The 22,070-nt window shown below is 39.1% G+C and overlaps 5 protein-coding genes and 1 long non-coding RNA gene across 7 annotated transcripts; 3 read left to right on the top strand and 3 right to left on the bottom strand.

The window, feature by feature from the left end:
• Positions 1-331: 331 nt before the first annotated feature.
• On the bottom strand, positions 332-2,699 carry mago (mago, exon junction complex subunit). Its single transcript, XM_022802329.2, has 4 exons — positions 2,347-2,699; positions 1,510-1,634; positions 1,109-1,236; positions 332-738 (listed from the first exon to the last, which is right to left on the bottom strand). The coding sequence occupies exons 1-4, from the start codon at positions 2,438-2,440 to the stop codon at positions 639-641; spliced, it is 447 nt and encodes a 148-aa protein (XP_022658064.1). The 5' UTR covers positions 2,441-2,699; the 3' UTR covers positions 332-638.
• Positions 2,700-2,869: 170 nt separating this feature from the next.
• Cchl (Cytochrome c heme lyase) lies at positions 2,870-5,682 on the top strand. Its single transcript, XM_022802324.2, has 4 exons — positions 2,870-3,140; positions 4,091-4,231; positions 4,528-4,982; positions 5,209-5,682. The coding sequence occupies exons 1-4, from the start codon at positions 3,015-3,017 to the stop codon at positions 5,426-5,428; spliced, it is 942 nt and encodes a 313-aa protein (XP_022658059.1). The 5' UTR covers positions 2,870-3,014; the 3' UTR covers positions 5,429-5,682.
• Positions 5,683-5,939: 257 nt separating this feature from the next.
• On the bottom strand, positions 5,940-9,550 carry IntS9 (integrator complex subunit 9). The gene is made up of 3 exons (XM_022802306.2): positions 8,837-9,550; positions 7,177-8,462; positions 5,940-6,790 (listed from the first exon to the last, which is right to left on the bottom strand). The coding sequence occupies exons 1-3, from the start codon at positions 9,078-9,080 to the stop codon at positions 6,383-6,385; spliced, it is 1,938 nt and encodes a 645-aa protein (XP_022658041.1). The 5' UTR covers positions 9,081-9,550; the 3' UTR covers positions 5,940-6,382.
• A 600-nt stretch (positions 9,551-10,150) lies between these two features.
• Positions 10,151-16,141, top strand: LOC111249034 (uncharacterized). Of its 2 annotated transcripts, XM_022802313.2 has the most exons (3): positions 10,170-10,349; positions 11,728-11,938; positions 13,519-16,141. In XM_022802313.2, exons 1-3 carry the CDS (start codon positions 10,170-10,172, stop codon positions 14,580-14,582), a joined length of 1,455 nt encoding a protein of 484 aa, XP_022658048.1. In that variant the 3' UTR covers positions 14,583-16,141. The 2 variants fall into 2 exon arrangements, with proteins under 2 accessions (XP_022658052.1, XP_022658048.1); XM_022802317.2 differs by lacking the exon at positions 11,728-11,938 and having other exon boundaries at positions 10,151-10,349.
• Positions 15,678-20,164, bottom strand: LOC111249036 (uncharacterized). Its single transcript, XM_086988260.1, has 2 exons — positions 17,823-20,164; positions 15,678-17,429 (listed from the first exon to the last, which is right to left on the bottom strand). The coding sequence occupies exons 1-2, from the start codon at positions 18,852-18,854 to the stop codon at positions 17,226-17,228; spliced, it is 1,236 nt and encodes a 411-aa protein (XP_086844386.1). The 5' UTR covers positions 18,855-20,164; the 3' UTR covers positions 15,678-17,225.
• Positions 18,782-21,978, top strand: LOC147756118 (uncharacterized). Its single transcript, XR_015327234.1, has 2 exons — positions 18,782-18,921; positions 20,154-21,978. It is a non-coding gene; the product is annotated as an uncharacterized LOC147756118 (long non-coding RNA).
• Positions 21,979-22,070: the final 92 nt, after the last annotated feature.

Below are 22,070 nucleotides of genomic sequence, written 5' to 3'. Positions count from 1 at the left end.
AATCGTGCTAGCATTACTTCGGTAGTCGAAACTTACTTAGTCATGCAATGAGGACTACTAGTCAAAGTGCTTTCTGAGACTATCTATTCTTAAACAACTTACCAATCGTGATAAAAATCACTGCTAAGGTTGTGGATTCCTCTAAGAAGAGCATACAAAGTATGCCTGCAAAATAGCGTATGCGAAGTGCACAGATGATAGCTTCAGCTAGCTGATAAGTAGAAAGTGACACATGCATTAATTAATGCAGGAAGAAGAGGCCCGTTTAAGCGCAAGTTAGAAGCAAAGTTTGTGTAAAATAAATAATATATTTAAAAAAAAAAACATGAAAAACAGGGATATACTACTTTTCTTTGCATTTATTCTTTCTACGGCCTTTACCTGACCGGCATTTTCATAATTAGAGTGAATATTTAAGATGTACGTACATAATAGACATTTTTTGTGTACAGGTCGGTTGGTCCTGCTAATCGGCATCTCTTCGACTCTCTATTCCAAGTCAAATGACGATTTTCGATTGTGCACGAGAGAAATTGAGTACACATTGGCATTATATCGTTGTAGACAGGCAGCAGTATTGCGTCCCGAAATCAATATCTTATTGTTGAATATGTTATTTGTGGAACAACCGTGATCGCTTAGATAGGCTTGATCTTAAAGTGGAGACCAATCAACGAAAATACTAAGCACTTCAGGTCCTGAACGAGATAGTAGAAGCATCGAAGACCCTCTACGTCGCTGGAAAGAAACAGACCGAGCAACATACGTATAATTCAGCTGTATCCGCTCAATCGGAATAAACTGATTTTACCGTTTCGCAACTAAGAAAATATCCGTGGCCTATTCTAGAAGGACTATTGTTAATAAGCGGCTATGAAAAACACGTGCTGTAAACTAAAAGTCACTTACGCCGCGTCTAGTGAAAAACTTAAATAGAAATGGTTTGTTAATTGTTTTAACTTTATATGCTAGTCCTATCCGTTCACTTATCATATACAACCACGTCAGCCAGGAACGGTGTGTTTTTCGATCGGAAACTTTGCATAGTACACCATATTAGTATGGGAATTATATATATATATATATGGAATATATATATAAAGCTTACTTGCTGTTAGTGACATCGGCCAAACTTCCGATTTTCGACGTAGTAAATGAGACGTGCTCGCGCCCTAGCACAATTTCCAACTCTTGCCGGCCAACACGGTCAGGAACAGGCCAATCATTGTCATCCTCCTAAAATGACGACAGTAACAGCAAAAAGGATCACAAAAACCAACAAAACCAAGATATAAATCACGAGCCAATAAAATAACAACAGCATTACAAGCAATTAAAGAAAGATTGGCCTGGTACGGACTACATTACATCTGCTAGAGATCCATGGACCAGTATTATACATATGTCTTCAACAAACCCAAGTAGAGCTGAAAAAATATGATAAATTTTTGGGATGCAAGAAAAGAAAATCGATTGATTTTTCCATAGCTAGATGTATTAAAGCATTACCTGCATGATTTCGGAATCATCAATGATTCTTCGAAGTTCTTGCATGATTGCAGAACTTACGTATACCTCTTTACGGATCATTGTATCATTCTTGTAATTAGAATTGTTGGCGTAACGGAGTTTGCCTGCAGAAGAAACAAGCAAATAAAAATGTACATATTAAATGTGCGCGCACTAAGCTTAAAAGCCTCTTGCTTAGTTTTTCTTCATTTAAAAAAACTTAGCTGAAGTAGTCTTCCAAAGTAATTTCAAAGTCAAGTTTTGGAAATATGTCTAAGCCATTACGTTTGCTTATTAGTTAACTGTATGGGGGGTAGAAATCTAAATAACAGGTTCAGTTAAAGGTATAAATATGCCCGGCTGGGCACTGCCATTTACTGTACAACATAGTAAATAGTTATAAATATATGAGATCTACTGCATTACAAGGATTTTTTACGCCGCGTAATTACTTTTAGCAACGCAATGAAAAAGCGAAATTAGCAGAACGTAAGAGCTTTGAATTGACATTTTAGGTAAATTGTCATTTTTACAGATCAAGAAGAATGTATAATAGCACAATAGGGTACACTGGAAAACCATATTCTAATCATTGATTCTAAGTGTTCGCAAAGCTTTGTAATGTACGATATGTCATGCTAATATGCGATTCCAAGAAAGGTTTTAATATTGTTGAATAGCAAGGGGTCAGAATAGCTGGTACTGTGAACTCTGAGAAAAACAATTATTTTTCCGTGTTTTCGAAAAAGATCCTAGGGCATTTTCCAGTTTGTTTTCGGCAAGTCTAATTAAACGCTGTCTTATTTGGATATTTTTTCTTACGTGGAGAAAACTAACCATCGGGACGGAACTCAAATTCCAGAAATTCGTGTCCAAATTTTCCTTTGTGGCCGACATAATATCGAACGTAGAAATCATTTTCACTTGACATGACTAATTTCTATCTTTTAAGCACACTGCTCCACAATTCGCACCACACGCCGTCTGAATAGTTGCTTGATTCTTGCGATTTATCCGATACGGCGCTTTCAAAACAAACAGATTGAAATGGCTCCGTCAATTTTGTGTATGGAAACAATAGGCGCAAAGTTCACCGCTTTTTCTAGGGTTAGCTACGGTACAACAATACTTTAGAGGGGCGCTCTAGCTGACCGGTGGCTTTATAGCATAAGCCTAATGTTTGTTTATAGCTCAAAAAAGCCTTTAATATACTTGCAAATGTTTCGAGTTTGTTTTCCCATCCGTGCATTAGCTAATGCGGAATGCAAACAACAAATTTCTCGTGAATAAGAATACTAGTTAAATGTCGTCTGCTAGGACATGACGACTTAAACAGGCGTCGAACGTTTTACATGTGTCGAAATACGCGCCGAGTGAACAATCCGTAAATAGCTTGGTTTACATGCGCGGCGGTGGAGAATGATTTTTGCTCAGTGAGGGTGCAGCTGGTAAAGTTATAATTTGGTGTTCTTTCGTTTCGTGATCGAGGTGCTTCGTAAAGGGGAATGGGTAATCAACAAGCCGCCCCTAAGGAAGTTCCTGGTCCGCTGGGCACAGTTATGGTCTTTACTAACTCAGAAAAGCAAGCTGCAATTGATGCGAAAGGTAGATGCCCTGTGGACCACTCCAAGGTTAGCCGAAGTCCCATAGAGCTCTTACTCATTACACCTTACTTCGTACGCAAAATCTGTCAGCACGCTTAATTCAGCAATACAATTTTTCGGATTAGTGATTCATCTTTTAATCAAATGAATAATATTTGTTGCGCGTAAACCTCCATAGGAAACCTGAAATGCGAGAAAGGACGCGAAAATGGAACCTTCGATTTCTGTGTTGCTTCTCATTTTATTTTATGAAACACATGCATATACTTGTGGTAGTACACAACTGGGTATCGTAGAAACAAATTTCGGCCTTAATGTATAAGGAATTCGTAAAAAAAAACGTTCAAAACACAAAGCATATTATTTGCCTCTCTGCAGATTCATTATTATGTTTATGGTGGATCGAACCGACATGCTTACCGTTCGTCTAGCTACCCTACAACTGTAATAGAGGTCCTAAGAGTTTCAATTCCTAACACCAGATTTAATAGCTAGATATTCAACCTGAATAAACTCGTTGGCCTCTATGCAGAAATGATTGAGGCAGATAGCAAAAAATTATACGTACTAATATATGTTGCAGTGACCCACATTATTTCGGATTTGAACAAATATTCAAAAAATGAAACATGTACAGAACCGTAGTCAGTGTTCCTCTAATGTAAAAAACAAATACGAGTCAAGGGTATTTTCACCAGTAGTTGCAACTGTTACTTTGAAGTAACAGAACCAAGTGTCTGTTAACCACGTGACCATCACATAGTTGCACCTTCATATGCATTGTAAAAGCTTCAGTGGTTTATTTGACAAAGCGAAGCAAGCATGACAAAATCAAAAAGCCAGTTACGACTTTTATCAAATTAAGTTAGAATCAAAAACAAAGTTGTTGCTCTAACTGTAAAACGCACATTACCGATTATTTATTTCAAAATAAAGTGCAATTTTCATTGCACTGCGGATTGTCTTACACCTTTCAGCTAGCAGCAGGTGCTAAAACAGGATCAAAACCGGCGGAGTGTATTCCAGGCAACTGCCCTGCGAAAAATGGAAAAAATGAAGAGAATAATAATCAAGCGGCTACCTACATTTCTGAATGTCCCATGAGACAAGGGGAAGCTGTAAGTTTCCAATCGTAGGACCGATTTTAGCTGACGTTACTTTATATCATTAGAGTGGTTGACAAACTCTGTTATTAATAAATATAATATAGTAAATATATAAATTTGTGTTATTAGAAACGTTCACTTCGTTGTTCGGTTGTGGTTTAAACGTTATTGTTCAGTTAAAATACTAAGTATATCTTTCGTAATTATAAAATATAGGCAGCCTGCCTAGCTTTTATGCTTAGCTAGTATACCACTAACACATCTTTTTCCTTACCTAAAATGAATTTGACTGACTAATCGTGTGACAGGGCGAACCAAAAGATTATATAAACCCCTTGAATATGATGCCACAACCAAACCAACGACCACAGCCCGATCAGCCATTTTCACTGCCGACAGATCGTGCCAAGAGCACAATCCCGAAAGCTGACGGAAAAGATGGAGAAACCTGGGAGTATCCCTCGCCGCAGATGTTTTGGAACGCTATGATTCGCAAGGGATGGCGCTGGCAAGAGGCTAGCCTAGAACCGAAAGATATGATGGATATAATCAGGATTCACAATGCCAACAACGAACAGGCTTGGCGAGAAGTACTGAAGTGGGAGGCTCTACATTACAGCGAGTGCCGCTGTCCAAAGTTGCGCAAGTTTGGAGGAAAAGCTACAGACTATTCACCTCGAGCAAGTATGCGATACTGGCTTGGCTACGACCTGCCGTTCGACCGGCATGATTGGATCGTGGATAGGTGCGGGAAGGACGTCAGGTAATCTAGGAGAAAGAGTTTTATCTAGCTTAATTGGCTAAAGATCATATGAACAACTGTACTTGCTGGAGTTCAAGCATGCATTTTAAGAAAACCGGTAAGAAAGAATTGAAAATACTGTTGTGTTCTAGTATCTCATCCTTATTAGTTGAAAGTTTTCGCATCGCCAACGAATTAATACATTTGTATTACTCGTCATATATTTTACGGCTTTGTCCTTTCACAGGTACGTTATTGACTATTACGATGGTGGACCAGTTAATCCGCAGAACAGCGAATTCACACTTCTTGACGTTCGGCCAGCGATGGATTCATTTGAAAATATATGGGACCGTATGAGAGTTGCTTACTGGCGTTGGAAGCTTGAGTGGTTCAACATCGCCCCTAAACCACATAAGCTAGCAGAACCTCCTCAGGTATCAGATGCCGCCACCAGTTCATCGTAGGCAGATATCGTGACTCGCGTTAGATAAAAAGGAAAATAGACGCATAACGGTCTCGCCCGCAATGGTTCAGCAATATGGAGTTGAATACTGACCTTAACAGTGGCTACGAGCTGTGGGACAAGATTAGACAATGTATAGCAATTCGATTGTTTGTTTGAGAAAATGGAATTTAGCTGTAGTTTTTACATTGTATCTTATATAAGTGAACTCAAATAAGGAATATAAACCAAGAAGAGCAGATTACAAAGCTGTAATGTTTTGTGTTTTTCAAGTAATTGCTACGTTTTGATTTGTATATGTGTCTCATCTTACCGTCTTTAGTCCACGTTACATAATCATTGGAAACTAAGTGTCGGCAACTCAACTTATTTAACTTCGCTTAGAAAAGTAGTCTTTGCTATGATTTAAAGCAGATCCCTATCCTGATCTATTCTATATATATATATATATGTATATATATATATATATATATATACACACTGCTTTCTTTCTCGTGATAGATTCAATTACGTAAGTTGAAGCAGTCTTTATTACACATTTTGAATTCTCACCGCACGTCAAAGCATTCTAAATTCGTTTCATATATAGATTTTACACGATTTTCTGCCGTGTGCTTCAGCCTTGTTAGGTCTATATAATAAACGTATTTGCCTGCTAATTATTCAGGGGTTCAAACCTTGACATACACTTCATTTCGTGCTGGAAGCTGTGTCATGGAACGCCTAACGGCGAAATCAGGCGTAGAAATCGGAACATAGAAGTCTAATAATTAAAATTCACTGACTTCCCCTGGTTGGTAAGAACCTATCCGATAAGATCTGTTTTCAATCGATCTAAGCGACAGATTTGGTACGATCCTTTTAGCATACGTAAGTATTATGAATTCGTATGCTTTGTCTTGCTTTTAATATTTATCTGTGTACGCACTCAGTATTAGAACTTTTCAGTCTGCTATTAGAATTTTTCGAGACTCTCAAGAACGGCTTTTTGCACTTTACTCCTAACGGTTGTATCAACAGAGTCAAGTATATGGGTGGAGTGGTCTTCGAGACGGATAAGCACACCCTCCTTGGCCAAATGGATTGTCGTCGCATTACCCGAGACTTCAGTCTTAACGTCGGTAAAGCCAGCTTTCGTTAAACGATTTGTCAACAACTTCACATTTAATTCGCCATACGGATAACTGATCGTCGTCGAGAGATTCGGCGGTTTCTTTAAGATGCATTGATTGTTGTTAACACTCAACGTTGCTGTCACTGAGCTTACGGCGACGCCCTTTCGAGACTCCAATTCGACTGGGATTATATCGTCAGCTAGAGCGGGGTCCAACTCCACCTTCTGGATTTTGCGTTTTATTGGAATCTGAAAGAAATATATTGAGTCGTTTATTAGATATTAGGCAATTAATTGTTAGGCCGCTTTTGCGACGTTTGTATCATCAAGCCCCTATTGATGACCTTATAAACAAGAATATTGTATTAATAATTATTCGCTATTAGTTAATACTCTTTGCTCCCTCTGCCATAGAGTTCGTCTGAAACGGCCTTAATTGAGAAGAAAATATCAAAGGCTTCGTTATTAATTACTAAGCTATATTAAACACTTAAGAACAGAATGTCAAAGTTTTCGTGGACAGATATGGATATGGGCCTTATCTCATACACTTCATGGGTATTCATATTTAAATTTCAACTTCATTACTAGAAAATCTTAAGACAAGTTTGTACTTAATATAGAATAGAACACACCTGAACTACTTCTGGTCTTCGACACGTTAAGTATCTTGCCTCAGGCTCAAGAGCTAGGGCGCATACACCGGGGGTGGCTGGACACATAGCTGGTGGTTCACTGTACTGTTTATGTGACAATAAAATATTGGGTCTAAGGTCCCGTAAAAGCTTGTTGGCTTGTGCAAAGCTGAGAGATGTATCAATTGGGTAGTACAATACCTTAATTGATACAGGCTGAAATGGGGCGACAGCATCCACATAGTTATAATCTGGCTCAGTAAATATGACGGCGTTGTTAGGATCGTTTTGCCATAGCTCCATCAAATGCACAGAGTCGCCAAATCGTAATGATGGATGCCCTGCGAATACAATACACGGTATGTGGAAGTCATTCATGAACGCTTCGTCTGCTATACTTTCATACACCTTAAGCCGCCCGCATTTCATTAAATGCGAATGTGGAAACGGCTCCTCGGGAACATAGACTCGTTGTTGTTTTGACGAGGTCAACCATTCCGCCAGAATACTCGAGTATGCTAAACTTTTGTTGGCTACAGGCGATACAAAGTACATCGTATTGAACAAATTCCGACTTTCTAAATGGCCAGAAAGACACTCAAAGAGATCGTACACAACCCCTGCTGAATAGCAAGGAATCAGAACATTACCGCCTCGATTCAAGGTCTGCTCGACGGCCTGACACATTTCGCTGAGCATGGTATCGGGTATGGCCAGGGGTGTTTGGGTAAGCGAGGTCATGATCAGCATGTCCATCCCACGAAGGGGCTGATGCTCTATCGGCTTTGGATGCGTGGTCAACGTTGATGACGATGCCATGTAACCGATCTTTTCCTGATCCGACTGTATAATCCAGTTACAACTTCCAACGCAAAACCCGGCGGACACGCATGAAACATGGACGTTACCAAACACCGAAAGCTTCTGATTGAATCCAACTGTCTTCACTTTCATTAAGCAGCTGGCAACGTTTTTTGTTGTATAAATTTCCTGCCATGATGGCACTTTTTCAGCGTCTGTATTAAACGCGGCTAGATGCTTAAAGAACGACATCTCCTTGTAAATTTTATTAGCTAATTTTGGTTTTGGACATCGCTCAATATATTCGATAAGTTCGTCCATATATAAACGGCCTATCAGCGATGTAGGTTCGGTCATGTAAACTTCTCCCCTAAAAGCAGAGTTCTCAGTAATAAAGGGAAGAGCGAGCATATTGGTGTAGTTGGATATGAGAATGACATCGATGTCACCAATATTCAATAGACCTAACTCAGGAAGCAGAAATTCTGCAAAAAAAGTTTGTTGTGTTAGTGTTTTGATTCAATGCAATGACATCCGTGTAGATAATTCGCTGATATTTACATAGTGTAACAATTTGTTTTTTTTTTATACACAAATTTTACTTCGAATAGCAACATACAATGGTAATGTCAATGTCATCAACCTACTCAAAAGAAATCCTCATAGCTCTCTAATTTACCAAAAGCACAGATCTTTTATACATTTTTAATGGGATTTATAATGGGAGATTTATATTCCTAATAACGATATCATTAATGCAACCTACGTTTTGTATAGGATAACATTTCTATATTCGTAATTTTTTTTTTAGTAAACGCCGCTTGCTCTTTACTTCTTTATTATTATAAAATATTTTTACCTGGTTCGGCGTTTATAAATGCCCTGCCATTATTTTCCCGAAAATCAATATGATCTTCTAGCACCCCATCTCTTGCGGTCCATGCAGCCAACTGGCTCAAACGAGGTGAATGCACCATCGTTAATGGAACAAAACTCATCACCGAACTCAGATCCAATGCACAATCCAGCATTACTAAAGAGTTTTTGTGTTTTAACACGTAACAAGGCTTATTAGGATTATCGGAAAGACAATAGAGCTTCATGATTATAATATGCACGTAAACACGATGGCAATAATGTGTAAGCGATAACTCTGGATCTTTTTAAGGGCAAGCGATATGCTTAGTTGAAGTCCGGTTTAGACGCAACAAATCGCTTACAATTGCCTAAACGTCTATGTCTCCTGTCGGGCCCCGGTTACATAAGTATCGGAACTTCTTAGATTCATGAAAGGCCACTTTACTGATTTATCCAATCGTATCTCACAGGCCACATCTTTTTAACCTCCAAAAGGAAGAATCACATACAAAAAAAATTAAAGACTCGCCTTCGTCTTTTTACTGGAAGATATTTGCGGTGTAAATTTTTGTAAGCGGTCTTAAATTCGAACGAACAGGGACTAATGCTTGTTTACTTCGCTGGTAATAACCAACCCTTATGGAGTAGCCGCCGTCGTATCCTACTATCAATTAGTCCTAAAAAACGCTGCATCGATTTGACAGACGCACCGCTGTGGGTGTCTATGAACTGTGATATTTCAAGTGTAAGTTATTGTAACATTACGTACATAATACTAACATTACAACGACGATTTGCTCATGTGTGTTGGATGTCGACTCCAAGCAGATGTTATTCTCGTATTTTCGGTATTGGCCGACCTACGTTTCGTTTTATGTTACCGATCACCAGCTGATTTGAGCGTGATGGTTTTTGATTGAGTCTAGTTCTATCGTGCGTTTGTACTGTTCCACGTGCATTGCGCTGTTGTGAGGTTCAAGTTTTGTGATGAAAAAAACGTAAAAACATTTGTAGATGGAATTACCATGCTAGGATCACATATGTGTATTTGTTTTTTCATACTTCACATATAACGGCATCTGCCATGTGGATCGGATTCACATCAGAAGAACCTTCTGAAATAATAATTTCTATTAAACAGCAACCTTGTACTAAGGAAACTTAAGCTCAAACGGCGCATCGGTAAGAGATACGCTACAGATTTCGGACTTTTTGGATGAAAAGAGGCCTCTAACTTAGAAAATAACTTACAATCGAACCGCGTGCATCGACCAGTTTGCAGCTGTAGAAAGTCACGTGCAACGTTAGGACAAAGATGACTTCACGAGATAAAGATGTGGAAAGTGACTTACCTGGCTTCTATTACGATAGACAAAAACGGAAGTACTTTCGTATCACTCCTGGACGTGCATCTAATCCACTACCGCCTGAAAAAATTCAACGAATTAAAGGCCATGAGCAGGCTGAACAAATCAAAGAGGAGATACGAAAACGTAATACGATGTCTTTTTCGAGTAAGTATGGGTCCATAAACATAGCGTAATGGTTTAAATTTAAATCTGGGGGTAACCCGCATTTCGTTTCATGCTGGAAGCCAGCTATCTGAAGTAATGCTTAACGGCTGAAGTCCGGGATGTCAAACGCGACAAATATGTTTTATATGTATAGCGAACATGTATAAAATGCGACTAGACGGGTTGCTGTTTGATAATGGTAGATAAACTCTTATGAAAACCTAAGTCTAGTCCGGAAGTCCAATATATAACGACAAAATCATGGGTGTTTTTATCTTTAGCAGGCATTGACGTGAAAATATTTAAAGAAGCAAAACTGCGTAGTCAAACCGCATGGCTAGCGCTTTCATTTCTCACTGTCGTTTACTTCTAACACTTTCAACACAAGCACTGTCGAATTTCCAGGGGCGATCGGAATTGTTTCATATAATCGTTCGTTGTAAGGCAATATTAAGTGGAAATGATCAGATAAGAATTTCTACCATAACGACAGAGTCGAACGAATTTCAGACTCAGTAGCTAAAATAATGCCTGCTATATGATGGAGGACTTTCGATTAGAAACTTAATTATGAAAATATAGGAATATATTTTGTTTTGAATTGTTTCCCTTGAATATGTTATAATTTCGCCATTGAATCGAGTCTATAGAATTTTGTTGAGAAGAAAATTAACAAAATCGGCCTCTTGTCTTTTCTCGTTTCGCTCCTGCGTACAATCACTATGTTTGCAATATTTAAATGGAATCTGTTTGCGATAATCTAGCACACAGCCTAACCCTCACCTCTGCAAACACGCTCGTCAGATGACGAGTAGAAAAAACCATCAAATGCAGTTAACTCCCCTCATTTTCACGACCTTCCGAGTATGTAATAACGCTGTCAAGATCAAATCCTAACGTTGTTTTTCTAGTCGAGTATCTCTTACGCGGCAGCTGCTATTTCTGTCGCTCTATGATCTCACAGATTATTCATTGGCTGATGTATTTTTTTTTATATCTTATCTTTTCCTGTATACACCCGTTGATGACGCATTGATCGCAACATCTTATCCTTCCATGTAAATGTACTTGACCCTGTAATAACTGCTGTATTCATTTAGTGAATCTGGTTTGAACCCTGAATGCCTACTATACCACCACCAACAAGCTTCGGGCCTACCTTGGCCATTGAAACGTCTGACCTTTTTATAACATATTAAATTGTAACAAAAGCAACGTCACCGAACAAGTCACCCGTACGGCGGTAACGTAAATGTACATAACTTAAGTTTTAATTTGTCTTCATTTTCGTCCTGTTTTCACTACAATACAGCTATTTTATTAGTCTTCGCGGACTAAGTCATGGCCTAGAAGTAAACTGGCGATATATTCTTGACAGTGCGCGCTCCCTTCCTGTCGAATAGCAGCGGTCAAGTGGCAAAGAGCCGAAACGCGCGGAGTCGTTGGGAGAGGGGTATTCGTCAGGGGATATTACGGCATGTCACCACTGTGCGAGCTCACACTGTGCTACTTTTTGTTCAGTGTGCCCCGTCGTTGGACAACATTGTTTAGTGCGTTCGCAAATACTTCTTCGTTGCAATCATTAAAAGGTACTATTAGACTGCAAGTTTAGTGCTCAAGGATCAAGCGTTGATACTACTGGAGTTACAAGTCTCGAGTTGGGTGGAACTATAAATTTACAATATTCAGCCAATGGTGAAGAAAACGGTTTAGTCTTTAAAACTAATCATATTTTGCTTATACACTTACAGAAAATTTATCCTAGTTTATTAAGAGAAAACATAGATGCCTTACGTCAAGATGACTCACAAGAAATTGATAAAATGAAGGGGAGTAACAAGGTTTTTAAGGACTGGCTTTATTTTAATTACACAAATATTGTAATGGAAAAAGTCAATAAAAAAGGGAGGTTTTATTACCGCGCCGTGTCACGTGTCTTCGCAGCTCTAGAAGGCATTAGGTATCAAATTGCCGTCGAACTTCATTATTTACCGGGTATGATAAATTTGTACGTTGTGTGTCAGCCGTTGGACAGGTCGGCGTCGTGATGTTTATGGTGAAGTGATATACAGTAGTTCAACAAGGTATTCTCTTGTCTACATGCATAATAAGTAACTGCACATCTATAATTTTCAAGAAGCATTCACAGACTTTGAAGTTCGACGATTTAGTTTACTATTTTTTGAGCAAGTGTATTATTTTCATCTAAATGAAAGATATATACATCTAAAGCAAATTTAGATTTTGGATTATAATATATTAAAATAGGACTACAGGGCGAATTCGCCAATGGGTTCTGTTAATATGTAGTATGGTGCCTTTATACGTTTCACGGTCATATCTAAAGTTGCATATGTATCTTACGCCATCTTTTCCTTCCTCTTCATTTCCTTCGGAGTTATCTCTAAGTTCTTTTGCAATTATCAATGAAAACTATTTAACATACTAGGCACGTCCCAATTCGCGCTTTGTTCCAAAAAAGCTTGCCTAGGCTATTTTTATAGGCAAGATATTGTTGTACTTTTTGGCCGTTATACATCTAGCCCCACATCTACTGATACGTCTTATATATTTTTCTCTACGTAACCCGGTCATATATACATATACGTATATATCAAAGTTAAAAAAAGTTATTGCCTTTATTATTAGATGCAAATTTTCAGTGAGGTAAACTTTGATGGCAATGTTATGGCCCTTAATATATAAGTTTATAGAAATATTTTTAAACCGGTAAACTGAGATAAGTTTAACGTTAAAACCGGATGCCAGCGCGCCACAGACAACATTTTGCATAAGCATTTATGTTAAACGGTATATTCTATTTGAAAACCAACCGGTAGTAGAGTATTCATTTTGTCTTTTTCAGATAATTATGTTACAATACAGTGTGGCGCTAACTTTGAAATATTGTCAAACATTTGAACCTTAAATATCTTCTACTTTATAGACCTTACTTCGAACGTTTATTCTGAAGGCATTTGCGTTTAGGAGTACAGTCTTAATATATTTAGATCTCACTTCATAGCAAGCCGTTCTTTATGTAAACGGTCTGCTTGTGATTTGCTGATTGAAATTTGAATTTAACTAAGCCTCTGAGCTAAGTATTTCGAAGCACTTGTTACCTAGAGTTGTTGAGAGCTTTGTTATCAGTATCCTTTTGCTTTTACAGAATCGTTTGAGCTGCGTCAGGTGACAGGTCCATCGCGCCGAAGAGCTAAGTCGTTCCGGAGTAACGCTATTAAATCAGCCATGAGTCAAATGAAACGAAGTCTTACCTGTAAAGTGAATGCCGATTTCAATGATGTGGATCTTCAAAATCCGCTTCTTAGCATTATGTCTGAGGACATCGTGTGTACAGCGTATACGACAAAGGGCGGCTCTGGCAGTGTTGTGCTCAGTTCGAAGATCTCAAATGAGAATGGCGGTCGCTTCATTTCGCATGGACTAAGCAATTTGTTTCCGATGAACAAGATCGTCGATCTAAAGCCAATGAAGATTCAGAACGCATTTTTCGCAGCTGTTGCCTGTCAAACATTTACCCGTTCATTACAGTTTGTTAGTATACGACCCATGTTTATGGACAGTCACCATTTAGACGATCTCTCGAAGACGTATGAATTCGCTCCTACAGAAACCTTATTTTCGCTTGCCGTAACTCCGATTCTCGTGGCAGTAGGCGCGGAACGAAAAATTGCCACGTTTCAGCTCACGGATAGCCATGCATCTGAAATCAAATTTCCTATAGAAAACGTCTTCGTGCTGGAGAATGACGGTGAGATCCTGTTCGCTGGAACTAATAAGGGGAATATTCACCAAATCGACCCACGGACAGCAGTGAAGATTGACGCATCTTCTGCTATCAAGGTCGGCAGTCCTCTATCGAATTTGAAAGTCTCTCCTAGCCATGTGCTTGCTAGCGGTTACGATCACAAGCTTGTTCTATACGACCGACGTAACAGTGCAACTCCACTGGTAACTTTTGAGGAGCATAAAAACAGCTGCAGACCTCACCTCAGTCTCGAGCTAAATGATCGACTAGGAATCATTGCGGCGGTGGGTAGCGACAGCGTGATACGGATGTGGAGCCTTGATGATTACAAGCTATCGGCCTACATATCTGAGGAAGACTTTGTTGGCAAGGACTCGGCACCGTGCTTCGTTGTAGCTGAGAATATGAGTGCGCCATTTTCTCTGTTGGTGTCCAGTGGTGATACACTTTCTTTGTATAAATGATCCTGGAGATGATAAGGCAGGCATTTTCCTTGTCCGATATTGTGTACCTAAAATTTACAGTTCTCGCTAAATACAAAATATGCCTGCATAGTCTAGGAAACAAGACGATCATTGACTGCCTTGGGGCAGGATTGTGGTGAAATGGCGTTAAAATTACCTATATTATCTATACCAGCGAATTTCGTATTGTCTATTTGGTTTATGTATTTACAAAATTCGAATAGCGTTTCAAAAGGGAATTGCCTGTTGCTAGGATGTTAAAGTTTCAATTAAAAGCAATGAAAGCAGAGAAAACGAGGTAGATATTTTTAAACGTCTTTATGTAAATAAGGTATAGACCTTGGAAGTTGCCCCGAGCAAGTTGTACCCATATGTAAATATGGGGCACATTGACCTGAAGTGCCTAAACTATTGTAACAAATATTATGCAAAAAAATTGTAAGCCTATTTAAAGCAACAGTGAAAGTACTAAGACAAAGTAAGTTTTTTTCTAATAGAGAACTGTCTGTTTGTACCAGAAGAACGTTGCATGGATATGTAATTATCAACAAGAATAGACATATACATAATATATTTATAGGAAATGGATGATCAACAGAAGGGTTTTGTTTGGACAGGAGTTCGTCCTGAGAGCTGAACGGCAAAAATAAATTTCCTCTACTAACAGGAAGCTATAATTAGTAGGGGAAAATGGATTCAATAAATCTGACGCCGACCACGATAAAGATGCTCGTTTCGGCTGATTACTATCAAATTGAATGAAATTTTGTGTAGTATTTGATACATTTGTATGTTTATCTATATGCTTGCAAGGTCTTCCAACCATCTGTCTGTCGCCTAAAATGTTTCTTAAAAGTTAGCCGTACATGTCACAGAAAACTAATTGTATAACGCTAACTCAACTAAACGATTTTTCTCTGTTGACCTTCTATCGTTTTTTTTTGTCATCGATATAAGCATTTGCAAAGCGGGAAAAAATCCATATGAACTAAACGCCGTGATAAGTTTCACTTATCTTTAGGCACCGACAGATATTGGCGTCACCTTTCTGCATTTTAGAGCCGTTTAAGAAATGATAATCCTTTACGAAGTAAATTCAATTTCGTTTCATTATGTAAAATCTTTATTAGTCTTCATAGTATAATATAAGGCTTCGAACATGTGCCTACCAAGAATTTGAGGGTAACCTATACACACGCCCTTCACCTGCATATGCACATTCATGAAACATTTAGAAGCGACGTTCACTTAGTTTGACAACATGATTGTATGTACTAATTGAATATTAACGAGATAATAGTAATAATAATAATAATAACCACAAAAATCGGACCACAATATTTGATAATGATAGTAGTAATTGATCAAGATTATTTTAAGATTGTTGATTAGGAGTAAATACCTTGATTGGTGTGAAGTTCACTCTTCCCTCTGATCGTAAGATGATTGTCAAGCTGTATACGTAATGGCCATCAAACGGCCTATGTATTTGGTCGTTTTGCGGCATTGCTATCAATAAAATATAATCTATGTTGTTATCGTATTTTTGCTCAACAAAAGTGACGTTCTCTGTTAGTTATGCTCTCATCTTTTCACAATGAACCACTTGAAGGACGGACCTACATCCAACGCGAGCGCTACTGTGAGTAGTAATTCACTTAGCAACTGTACAATAAAGAGGCGTGTTATTTCTATTTAAAGGAATTAGTATGAAATGAATATTGAACAACGAACGTTTAAACAAGTGATACCATCGAGCATAGTTAACAGGTGGTAATGTCCTTTTAATACAAAATTCAGCTTTTAGGCTATCTTGCTCTCCACATAATTAGTATAGTTTCGTTATGTGCTTATAATCTCGTAGTATCTTGGAAAATATACGTCGGCCGCTGCAGTAATGTTGGGAATATCGAGGAGATAGCGGTTCGTTTTTACATCGGGTTTATTTGCTCTAGATTCACACCACCTCATTTCTAAGGCATATTGGTTTTGTTTACATTCTCACGCCTATTTTACCTATAACTATTGCAGTCGTTGTTCTGTACAGAAGCACGTTACTCACTGTAACTTAAAGAATATTGTTTCTAACTTACAATATTATATCACATCAAGTTTTCTTTAAGGATTCTTGATCATTTATAGCTTATGTAAAACTCCTTTTTGCAACAGAGGTTACGTCGAGGAAACGAGCGCCAATGTTTCTAAGGGCTTGCGCATACATGCGCGAATTGTATCGCCATAACGCTCCCCCTACGATACGGATTCATCATCTAATTATTGCGTCGCTTATATATCGGTTCACTGTTAGGGATACTTAAATAAGCTGATCAAATTATATATTTATGATAGCAGTAAGTAGTTCATTTCCATATTTTCAAACACACAATATTAAGGGACGTTGACTTTCTCTATAAATAGCCAAAATCGAATACACAAAAGCGGCTTAGCCTTATGAATCGACTTTTCAATCCATCATAGGAGATTTTCGCTACTGTTCAATCAACCACCAACCATCTATGCGTCGCTTATTCCATTGGGTACTCCCGTTAAGAGACGGGTCTATACAGCATTAACTTTGGTCTGCCTCCTCCGTTTGCGTCTTCAGCTCTAGCCATGTGCGTCTTCCTTCATTAGATACAAACTTTATAAGGTACTGCTGTCGATCCCTATGCAAACCATTCCCTGGTTTCGGCAGTAAAAGTTCTGGTTAGTCAAAATCTCGATGGAGATAAAATCGTCTATTCCGTACATGCCTTGCGAGTTTGGTCCTTTGAAATAATTGCCTGCCTCAGGATCAGTTGTTCCAATATCGTCTTCAACAAAAGGCGTTCCGTCGTTGTCGTATATCTATGGAAAGAATTTAAAACAAGATTACATGTTACATGTATGATTGTTACAATAAGATAAACTTTCATACGACTTGCAATTCCCCAAAACAGCAGCACAGACGAAAGCAATTGTTTTTGATAAGAATTGCAGAAATGCAATCGTCCGTTACGGCTGTTTTTAAAGCTCTTTGTACTAAAGGTAAACACTATCTGTTCTGAAACAACAGGAACACACCACAATACATTGATACAGCCCTGCTGCTTAAGCGCTCTAAAAACAAGAATAACAGCCTGTGCCCAGTTTAACCTAATTCAGATCGCCCGTATCTAGAAAAGGAAAACATTTTGGTAAGAATATGGATTTCTATCAAATCTTAATAGTACGTTGTCAAACTAGTTTTGTCAAACCTACCTTCATAGTTAGACGACGCTTCATAGGCCAGTCGGCTGAGCTGCGTTCGTTTGAGGTGCCAATGTAAACTCCGAGCATCTTCCGTCCAGCAATAAAGTCTACTGCCAGGTGAACTCGACAAGGATAACCCCCAAGAAGTGCTTTCTGATCATCGGACGTTGCCGGACTACCGTTACGGTTCATCTGCTGTAGAAGTTTTTTAACGTTGAACCAAAGGAGAACGCTTTGAGCGCTGTGGCGTACTACCCATCTAACAATGTCCTCACGTGAGTTAGCCACAAAAGGTAGTCGACTTATCTGCTGCTCTATGTTACGAATAGCCAGTGAATTTCGTTGTGTGTCGAGAACAATCATGTCCACTAATGTAGTGGGGTCTGTATTTATCTGTTGATTTTCTGGTCGCAGCCTAGTTAGTTGCGCTTCTAATATTTCTATCTTTCTCATGCAATCTCTGATCTGATCTTCCACCGACGCCCTCCTTATCTCGAGTCGGTTTACGATATCTTCTTCGACTCGTTGTAGTTCAATGAGGAGGGTTTCCTTGACACTGGAAGCGATGCGGTCGGCGTCCATCATACGGCTGCTGCTTGCTTCGCCAGAGCTAGTCGAATCGGCGACACCTGTCATACTTTCAGTGGTCGGCGACGAATACATTTTCTCGGTGACACGACATTCTTTTCGGTGCTGGCGCAATTCTTTCAGGGTACCTTCCATGCCACAGGGACAACAAAAGTTGAGCTTCTCGAGGGCGGTTATGCTAATCTTCATCGGAGTCGCTTCGCTGGTCTCGTTACATACGGAGCAACAGGCAATGTTGCGTTCTTCCGTGTCCTGAGCATGCTTCTCCGGAAAAACAAGGGCACACGAATCACACTGGACGTGTGCGCAACCTAACAACACATAATACGACACTGAGACGAAGCCACAAGGACCACACACCGGAAGCAATAGGCCGGCTACGGCGGTTCTGCTGGTTAGTTCAAAGTCGACCGACCCACAATTTAATTCGAGGGGTAGACCGCGGAAACGCATCTGTGGTAAACAGAATGAAACAAGGAAAGGTTACGAGGCATACATTATAGTGTTATATATGTCACAGGTGTGTATAGTACAGTTCGCGTATAGAAATTGTGCGCCACTTTTTATATTGAGTATGCTAAATACGACATACTACATTAGGAACATTAACAGTTCAGAGACGAATAATAGTCATCTAAGAAAAATCAAGAGGGTATTCCTCACAATCAGGTATTTGTATGAAGTTTTGAAACATCCTGCATGCACTGATTATGACCGCATAGAAATTACATTAGAATGGACCTCAATTCTGGGCTACATGAAAGAAGTAGATACAGGAATTAACGACTTAATAGTCAGCAACGACCACTCCTATCGTTATTGAGCATCGGTTACCAGAGTCAGCAAAACTCTCGGCCACTACTCTATTCCATATCAACTTATGCAATTTATCTTTTGCTGCGTGCAAACTAACGACATACTAGAGTTACTGTATGATAAACCAAACATTACTTACCTTCTTAGCTGGCGATAAAAAAAGTATTCCAAAATTAAGCAACCGAATCCAACGCGTTGTTTCCAAGACTGCTTTGGACTATCATACGCAGAGCATTCGACAGGTATTTGACGGACTCACGTGTGACTACTACCAGCCACCATACTATTAAACGAGAAAGAAGTTAGCAACTGACAGAGTGAAGCAACTTCATCTTCATTAATTAGTCGCGTACCATTGTCGAGGGGTAATCACTGTGGTTCGACAGTTTAGTTTATTCTTTATTGAACAAATCTATTATTTTCATCTAAATGAAAGATATATATGTATAAAGCGAATTTAGATGTTTTAATTATATTAAAACAGGCCAACAGCGTAAATTAGCCGACAGCATCTATTAACATTTTCCACGGTCATATCTAGAGTTGCGTATGTATCTTATACCACCTCTTCCAGTATTATTCTTTTGCAATTATCTAAATATTTATTGTGCCAGGCACATAACAATTCATGCTTTGTTTCAAAAAAGTTCAAGATCTTGCCTAGGGTATTTTTACAGGCAAGATGTTGTTGCACTTCTTGACCGTTACACATTTAGTACTAAATCTACTTACACGTCTTATATACTTATCCCTACTTAACATAGTGATATATATATATATATCCCTCCCTCAAAAAATTATTGCCTTTAAAGTTGGACGTAAATTTTCGATGAAGTAAACTTTGGTGGCGATGTTAAGCCTCCGAGCTTTGTTTCGAAGCACTTGTTACTTAGAGTTGTTGAGAGCTTTGTTATCAGTATCCTTTTGCGTTTACAGAATCGTTTGAGCTGCGTCAGGTGACAGGTCCATCGCGCCGAAGAGCTAAGTCGTTCCGGAGTAACGCTATTAAATCAGCCGTGAGTGAAATGAAACGAAGTCTTATCTGTAAAGTAAATGCCGATTTCAATGATGTGGATCTTCAAAATCCGCTTCTTCGCATTATGTCTGAGGACATCGTGTGTACAGCGTATACGACAAAGGGCGGCTTTGGCAGTGTTGTGCTCAGTTCGAAGATCACAAATGAGAATGGCGGTCGCTTCATTTCGCACGAACTAAGCAATTTGTTTCCGATGAACAAGGTCGTCAATCTAAAGCCAATGAAGATTCAGACCGCATTTTTCGCAGCTGTTGCCTGTCAAACATTTACCCGTTCATTACAGTTTGTTAGTCTACGACCCATGTTTATGGACAGCCATTGTTTAAACGATCTCTCGAAGACGTATGAATTCGCTCCTACAGAAACCTTATTTTCGCTTGCCGTCAACTCCGATTCCCGTGATAACGGGCGCCGAACGAAAAACTGCCACATTGCAGCTTACGGACAGCCACGCATCTGAAATCAAATTTTTTATAGAAAACGCCTTCCTGCTGGAGAATGACGCTAAGATCCTGTTCGCTGGAACTCATAAGGGGAATATTCACCTAATCGACCCACGGACAGCGGTGAAGATTGACGCATCTTCTGCTATCAAGGTCGGCAGTTCTCTATCGAATTGAAGGTGTCTCCTAGCCACGTGCTTGCTAGCGGTTACGATCACAAGCTTGTTCTATACGACCGACCTAACAGTGTAACTTGTGAAACGCATGGAAGCAGTTGCAGACCTCACCTCAGTCTCGAGCAAAGTGGTCGACTAGGAATCATTGCGGCGGTGGGTAGCGACAGCGTCATACCGATGTGGAGCCATGATGATTACAAGATATCGGCCTACATATCTGAGGAAGACCTTGTTGGCAAGGGCTCGGCACCGTGCTTAGTTGTAGCTGAGAATATGAGCACGCCATTTTCTCTGTTGGTGTCCAGTGGTGATACACTTTCTTTGTATAAGTGATTCCGGAGGTGATAAGGCAGGCATTTTCCTTGTCCGATATTGTGTACCTAGAATTTACAGTTCTCGCTAAATACAAAATATACCTGCATAGTCTAGGAAACAAGACGATCATTGACTGCCTTGGGGCAGGATTGTGGTGAAATGGCGTTAAAATTACCTATATTATCTATACCAGCGAATTTCGTATTGTCTATTTGGTTTACGTATTTACAAAATGAATTTACCTATGGGATTCGAATAGCGTTTCAAGAGGTAATTGCCTGTTCCTAGGATGTTAAAGTTTCAATCAAAAGCAATGAAGAGCAGAGAAAACGAGGTAGATATTTTTAAACGTCTTTATGTAAATAAGGTATAGACCTTGAAAGTTGCCCCGAGCAAGTTGTACCCATATGTAAATATGGGGCACATTGACCTGAAGTGCCTAAACTATTGTAACACATATTATGCAAAAAAAATTGTAAGCCTATTTAAAACAACAGTGAAAGTACTAAGACAAACTAAGTTTTTTTCTAATAGAGAACTGTCTGTTTGTACCAGAAGAACGTTGCATGCATATGTAATTATCAACAAAAATAGACATATACATAATATATTTATAGGAAATGGATGATCAACAGAAGGGTTTTGTTTGGACAGGAGTTCGTTCTAAGGGCAGAACGGCAAAAATAAATTTCCTCTACTAATAGGAAGCTATATTTAGTAGGGGAAAATGGATCCAATAAATCTGACGCCGACTACGATAAAGATGATCGTTTCGGCTGATTACTGTCAAATTGAATGAAATTTCGTGTAGTATTCGGTACATTTATATGCCTATCTATATGCTTGCAAGGTCTTCCAACCATCTGTCTGTCGCCTAAAATGT

Source organism: Varroa destructor, unplaced genomic scaffold (assembly GCF_002443255.2).
Source record: "Varroa destructor unplaced genomic scaffold, Vdes_3.0 BEIS01000004.1, whole genome shotgun sequence".
In the NCBI taxonomy this organism is placed as follows: domain Eukaryota; kingdom Metazoa; phylum Arthropoda; class Arachnida; order Mesostigmata; family Varroidae; genus Varroa; species Varroa destructor.
The sequence above is the reverse complement of the archived record's forward strand: the minus strand, read 5'-3'. Positions and strand labels throughout refer to the sequence as shown.